This window comes from Convolutriloba macropyga, chromosome 11 (genome assembly GCF_964194025.1).
Source record: "Convolutriloba macropyga chromosome 11, txConMacr16.3, whole genome shotgun sequence".
Taxonomy (NCBI): Eukaryota; Metazoa; Xenacoelomorpha; order Acoela; family Convolutidae; genus Convolutriloba; species Convolutriloba macropyga.
Genome location: NC_134478.1, coordinates 46968790 through 46976111, shown reverse-complemented (window position 1 = coordinate 46976111; position 7322 = coordinate 46968790). Strand labels below are relative to the sequence as shown.

Here is a 7322-nt window from a genome sequence, read left to right as displayed (position 1 = left end):
GGAAGAGTTTACAGACTACTGCCTAGAGCTTGGGACCCAGGATGAGTGCCGCTCCTGTCGCCACTAGCACCTTCACTTGTATCCTTTGCCTTGTCTCATCATGTACCACATTCGAATGGTTGCTAAACAATGACATCCGGTCCTCGAACAGCTGATAATCTTGTTGAAGTTGTTGATATTCGTTTTCGAGTTCAACAACGGCACTAGCAGTCAAGTTTTCGTAACTCTCCGTAACAACCGTGGAAGAGCAAATGCGTCCTTTGTAATTTCCGTCCCATTGCTGGGTCACATCCTGCGCGAGTACGTGTCTTGCGAGTTGTAGTTGTTCAACGTCAATTCGTGGGAGTTCTGGGAAAGGTACAAACACTCTCATCGTCTTGAAAGAAGAGGCCACAAACACCGTCGTATCTGGGATGAACACCACTCATGCTTCTAGCCAATCGTCCTGAATGAAGTCACCAGATTTGAAGAGAATTAGCCAGTATATGAGAAGATTTCGCAGCATTTTTAGCACTCACAAAGTTTTATCAAGCGGGATAAGAGGTAAAGCCAAGACAAAGTAACCCGCGAAAATCATTCTGAAAAAAGGTCTGCTATTTATATTATGCAAGTTGACAACTAACCAATAGGATTGGTACTGTGTCTGATTGGTTGGTTACTTTGACCTAGCTCATTGTATAACAGTACTTCATGCCTTTAAAACATTTTCCACTATAGAATGATTACACTATATAAAAATAGTATCAAAATCGCATTCGTAATTTCTGCATTGATATTGTATTCATAATAATTTATCATGAAACAGTTAAAAGATTCAGAGTCCAATTTTGTCTACTGGTCGTCGTGTTCTTCTCGGATATCGACGCTGTTCATCATCGTCAATGTTGTTCGGTTCGTCTCCAACAATCACCGGTTCCTCTGCAATTGCATCGATTAGTGCTTCCTGCTCTGACTCGATTTTGTTAGCTGCTGGTTCTTGTTCATCAACATTGATTTCTGGTTTCGGGGCCAAAATTTGGGGTAGCTCAGCGGAAATATCTTGTATTTCCCCACCATTGTTATCATCGTCCCACATGTCGTATACAGGCTCCCTAATTCGCCTGTGGATCCTCGGATTACGCTGCAGCAATGCATCATCTTCATCGTCGCTACTTGGCAAATGGTCCGTGTCATAACGTTGATTTGGTTGTCTTTCTGCAATTTACGTGGATGAACGCAGAGGCTGATGATCATTTTCCGATCGTGGTTTGAACGGTTTTAGTCTGTTATAGTGCACAATCTGATTCTTCTTTTTGTTCTTCTCGGAACAAATTTCGTAATTAACCTCATTAATTTTTCGTAAAACGGTATATGGGTCAGTCCCAGGTGGGTAGAACTTCTTTGACTTTGCCAATTGAGGCGAAAAGAGCCACACCTGGTCGTCTTTCTGATATGGTTTTCCGTACGTTCTTTTGAAAAACTTGTCCTTCTGTCCTTGTTGTACTGCGCCTAGGGTCTCACGAGTACACCTAAGTTCTTGGTAACCGTCTTTGCCAGGGGTATACCACTTTCGTATGAGTATACAATCTTTCATCGTGAATTGCTCCCAATTATACCAAAACCCAAGGACTTCAGGTCCCAACTTCTGAGTCTGTTCCCTCGTCATTGGGTTTACTCCAAAAGTACTACAGTTGTATTGTCTGTCATTCAGTGGTATCGTAGCTTTTTGCAGAATCGTAGCAATAGCCGTGTCTTTTCTTTGTTTAGCACCGCCTTCAACACTGCTAGCTTTGAATTCCATTGAGGCCACGTTTTCTTTATTGAAAAAAAACCTCGCAATTGCCGTCTCCAAGTTCATGGGTTCCGGACAAGATCCAGTTGCTGCCTTTTCCTCGCCCTCCTGCCACTCAGGTTCCTCTGTTGTTTGCCGAGAAAGTGCGTCTACATTGCCATGTTTCTCACCAGGCCGGTGAACTACTTGGAGGTCGAAAACTCTTGCAACACCTCGGTCATTCTGTATGGAATTCCGTCAGCATTCTGACAAAAGAGCCGTTGTAAACTTGCGTGGTCTGTCGGAAGTTTGAAGCGAATAACCAGCAAATAGGATCGGAACCACTTTACTGCTTGAACAACTGCCAATGCTTCCCTCTTCGTTGTACTGTAGTTTACTTCTGTTCGCGTCAGCAAGCAACTAATGAAAAGTAGTGGATTTTTCGTATTGCTGTCGAGTTTCTACAGAACAGCGTCATTGCTGTTGTTACTAGCGTCAGTGTCCAAAACAAAAGGTCGGTCCAAAACAAAATTTGGACGGCTCAAAATTGGTGCTCAGATGAGTTTATTCTTGAGGTCTTCAAAGGAGCGCTGACAATTTTTGTTCCAATAGAATCGCTGGTGCTTTTTAGTAAATTCGTGTAGGGGCTTCGCTATACCCGCAAACTCTTTTACAAATCGTCTGTAGTAGCTACAGAAGCCAAGGAATGATCGTACATCCGTTGTATTAGTGGGTTCAGGCCACTTCGAGAGGCTGTGCAATTTCCCCTCATCTGGCTATTTTCCATCCGCTCCAATGTGATGTTCAATGTAGGACACTGCTCTTTGAATCAGCTTGCATTTCGAGAGCTTCAGTTTCAATCCAGCTGAGGATACCTTCTCCATGACAATTTCGAAATGTTTGAGGTGCTCTTCAGGGTTCTGACTGTATATGAGGTTATCATCAAGAAAGATGGTCACAAAATCATACAGCACTCCTTTGAACAATTGATTCACGAGGCGCTGGAAACTTGCAGGCGCATTGCACAATCCGAAGTGTAGCCACTTGTACTCATAGTTGTATAACAGTACTGCATGCCTTTGAAACATTTTCCTCTATAGAATGATTACACTATATAGAAATAGTATCATATTCGCATTCGTATTTTCTGCATTGATATTGTATTCATAATAATTTATCATGCAACACTTAAAAGATTCAGAGTCCGAATTTGTCTACTTGTCGTCGTGTTCTTCGCGGATATCGACGCTGTTCATCATCGTCAATGTTGTTCGGTTCGTCTGCAGCAATCACCGGTTGCTCTGCAGTTGCATCGATTAGTGCTTCCTGCTCTGGCTCGATTTCGTTAGCTGCTGGTTCTTGTCCATCAACATTGATTTTTGGCATCGGGACCAAAATTTGGGGTGGTTCAGCGGAAATATCTTGTATGTCCCCACCATTATTATCATCGTCCCACATGTCGTATACAGGCTCCCTAATTCGCCTGTGGATCCTCCGATTGGTCTGGTCTGGTCTGGTCTGGTCTCGGGTAATCACCCCGTTGGGGTCCCCCTATGTCGTCTGGTACAGCTCGCGATGTGTCTGGCTATGTTTGTGGCTGACTTCTGTTCTTGGCATATCGGGCACGTCTTTGTCTTCGGGACATATTTGGTTGGGCTTGTCGTTCCTTGGCATTTCTTTTGGTGATTTTTCAGACTTGCTTTCTGATTGAATTCGGCCGCACATCGAACACATTTATGCACAACTCTGGATCCTCGGTGCATCTTTTTGATGTGATTGGCTAATCCGGCTCTGGATTTGCAGATCTTCTTGCAGTGGGGACATTCCGTTGCTTCTTCTTCTCTGGTAACTTCTTCTGATCTTTTCAGCGGAGAGCCCACGTATCCATTTTCTTTTGATTCTTCCCACTGTTCAATGTGAGTGACTCTCTCTTTGATCATTAGCTTCCATAACTTCCTGTCCCTGGCTTGGTCTTCAACATGCAATGGATCCCACCCTGCTTCTCTGGTGAGTTTCATCCAGTATCTGGGGGTGCAACGATATTTCTTTTTTGGTTTGGGCGTCTCTTCCAACTTGCTCAGCCAACCGAAAGCGATTCGTCTTGTCTTTCTTTCTTCTGGCAGGCGGATGACATGTCCCAGTCGTTCTAAGCTTCTGCGCTCAATCTTAGCTCTGACTGATTTTATCATCAACTCTTTTCTTACGTTCCACATGTTTTTCTTCTTCTTTTCCATTTCCTTTAGTGGGGGTTGTGTCTTCCCGCTCCACACATATCGGTAACACTTGTCTACTTTCTTCTGAAGCCGGTTTATTTCTCCGATAGACCAGGTTCTGACGTTGCAGTTGTACAACATGGCGCTCTCAACAACCGCCTCGATGACACGCGCTTGTGTTTTTTTTGTCAATCGGGAATGCTTCAGTCTCCGTTTGACTTTGGACCACGCACCCATACCTCTCTTGACTCGGGTGTTTGTGTCTTCAATTTCACCTATCCAAGTTCCGAGGAATCTCGTTTCTGCTGCACTAGGCTCACCAAGGATGATGTCTTCTCCCTTAGCCTCGTTCGTCTTCTCTTCGAAGAGACCCATGATTCTCTTGGTTGTGTTCTCTGCGTTCTCCATATAGGTAGGCTGGCAGAGGATTGTTGTGTCATCGGCAAAGAGGACGTTTTTGATTTGGAAAGACTGTGCTTCTTGGTTCTTCTGGTCTCGTCTCTGAGTGATACATGCGCTACCAGGTAGGTAGGTTATTGTCAGGCCATCATCTTCTCGCTCCAGTTCCGCTGCTCGCATGACCACTTGGTGGAAGAGATTGAAAAGTATTGGCGAAGACGGGCATCCCTCACGGAGGCCTCTTTGTGGAATCCACTGCGAACTGACTTCTCTGTTGCTCCTGACTTTGTACGCAGTACTTTCGTGAAGGTCCTTGATTCTTGCCAACATTCTTCCTTCGAATCCGTAGCTTTCCAAAATTTTCCACAAAAGCGGGTGACTGACTCGGGGGTAGGCTTTTCGCAGGTCCAACAGACACGCTCGGTCTCTGTCTCCTTCTTTCAGTCTTCTATTGTCCTCGTGGAGCCGGACAGCTATCTGCGCGGCGTCAGCCGTCGACCTGTTCTGCCGAAAACCGTCTTGGTTATCATCAAGAGCCCCGTATATTTCGCTCCAGTCTCTTATTCTGGATGTCACTATCCTGGCGAGGATTCTGCTGACCATGGACAACAGACAAACCCCTCGGAAGTTGTCCGGGTTGTTTTTCGGGCCTTTCTTGTGAAGAGGGACAATTACGCCTACCTTCACAACGTCTCGAACATAGTCTGGATAATCTTCACAACCTTCTTCTGGAACTCAGGAGGGGCTGCTCTCAGGTAAATCATCCTGACCTCATCTTCTCCCGGCGCTTTCTCTTTCACCTTTTCCCAGGCGTCCCATACATCCTGTTCTGTGGGTGTTGCGCTGAGGGCTTTTGCTTTTTCCCGTCCTTCGTCGGAGATAGCAGTGCACTTTTTGATGAGTTTCCTTGCCTGGAGCATCTCTCCCAGATTGTTCTCGTTCCTTTGTTCCTGCACTCGCTCGAAATGCTCCTTGAAGGTTTCCGCTGAGATCGTTGTCGCTTCCGAGCTGGGAACTGCGTAATCTCTCAAACCCAATTGCTTCAGGATGCTATACATCTCTCCGATGTCTTGCCGCTGCATCGCTTCTTCGCACTTCGTGAGGAGCTGGTCCCACCATTCCGACTCCCATTCTTTGAGTTTTCTTTTGTAGTCTCTGCGTACTTCCTTAAGGGTTTCAATTACGTCAAGTCTTTCCTCATCTGTTGCCTCCTTCCTCTCTCCTGCCAGGTCCTGGATGCTCCGCTTAAACTCGCTAGCTGCTTCCTCATGTCCTTGCATCCATTGACTGGTTTTGCTCTTTCTATCCTCCACCCCGCACACCTCCTTTGCCGCTCTCTTCATCTTAGTAGCCACGTCTTTCCACGTCGGTTTTGCGGGTAGGGTGTCCTCTAGGAGGTCTTGGTATGCTTCTCGAGTAGAGTCTTGCTTGAGCTTTTTCCAGTTGATGTTCTCCTTTCGCTCAATCTGGTACTTCTGTGTCGTTACTCCTATTTCAAGCTTCAGAACTTTCGGTCTGTGATCGGACCATCGGTCTTCGGGCACTGCCTTAGTATCTTTGACTTTCAGGTTCTGGTGATCTCTTGCTAAGAAGTAATCCAGCTCGTACCACTTTCCTGTTCTGGGGTGGCACCAGGTTCCTCTGTTTCTCTTCTTGAAGAAAGTGTCCACGATCCGTAAGTTGTTGAGTTGGGCCCACTCTACAATCTCTTCTCCGGCGGTTGAGCAGTGAGGAAGCCCGAATTTCCCTATCGTTGCTTCTCGACCCGTATTATCCTGGCGACCGATTTGGGCATTGTGGTCCCCGCCAATCAACAACATTTCTTCTTTTTTCTTGCAGGCGATAGCTGTCTCTAAAGTCTTCCTATAGTCGTCGATTCCTTCCTCGTTGGGGGAGACTGGCTGGTAAACTGCTATCAGCTTCATGTTGTTGACTGTGACCATAGCAACCCTTTCAGCAAGCCATTTCTGACTCCCTTGCGCCTTCCAGGCTGCCGCCTATTGATGCTTCAGCACGACTGCTGCTTTTTTTCCGTGTACCATAACGGTGTCGTCGGAGCACCACCACACTCCATTTTCTTGGGACGATATTTCTGACAGCAATACAACATCCCACTTGTTATCGTCTATCGTCTTCAGAATGTGTTGGATGCGTCCTCTTCCGTCCACTTGTATTTTACATCTTCGGACATTCCAGGTAGCGACCGCGACGCCTCTTTTGGTCGATGGGAACTTCTGTTCCATTTTCTTCCTCCATCGAATTCGCTCTCTCTTTTTCGCTTTCCCTGATAAGTGGGGCTGGCTTTTCCGAAGTAGACGTCGGTTGGCAAACAAGTCAGTCCATTTCTGTTTGCGCCGCTCTCTCCTTCGTGTCTTCCGTCTCTCGTCACGCCTCTTCTTCAGCATGCGCTCGCACCACGTGTTGATGTTCTCACATCTTGGTCCCGGGTTTGGATGGATTCCGGTGAGGCGCCATTTGATCCAGACGATGGTCTGCCTCACACCAGCTAACACTCGGCCGTGTAGACGACATATTTGGCCTTCGAATTGTTTAAGGAGGTGCGCGGGTCGGCTATTTCCGGGCCACTCCCTTCCCAAAAAGGGTCCATGGCACAGAGACTTGCGCCTTTGACCACTTCTCTTCCTCTTTGGGGCGATGTCGCTTTTGTTGAATCGCTCTCCACCACTGTCGGTACGACCATCTGTAGGGGCTTCGCTATACCCGCAAACTCTTTTACAAATCGTCTGTAGTAGCTACAGAAGCCAAGGAATGATCGTACATCCGTTGTATTAGTGGGTTCAGGCCACTTCGAGAGGCTGTGCAATTTCCCCTCATCTGGCTATTTTCCATCCGCTCCAATGTGATGTTCAATGTAGGACACTGCTCTTTGAATCAGCTTGCATTTCGAGAGCTTCAGTTTCAATCCAGCTGAGGATACCTTCTCCATGACAATTTCGAAA

General features: G+C 46.5%; 1 protein-coding gene across 1 annotated transcript; it reads right to left on the bottom strand.

Moving 5' to 3' along the window:
• Nucleotides 1-3282: 3282 nt before the first annotated feature.
• LOC142349151 (uncharacterized) lies at nucleotides 3283-4965 on the bottom strand. Its single transcript, XM_075400565.1, has one exon. It carries the CDS (start codon nucleotides 4963-4965, stop codon nucleotides 3283-3285), a length of 1683 nt encoding a protein of 560 aa, XP_075256680.1.
• Nucleotides 4966-7322: the final 2357 nt, after the last annotated feature.

Excerpts from the sequence above, each read along its gene's own strand:
- LOC142349151 (XM_075400565.1), bottom strand. The coding sequence starts at position 4,965 with ATGGTCAGCAGAATCCTCGCCAGGATAGTGACATCCAGAATAAGAGAC.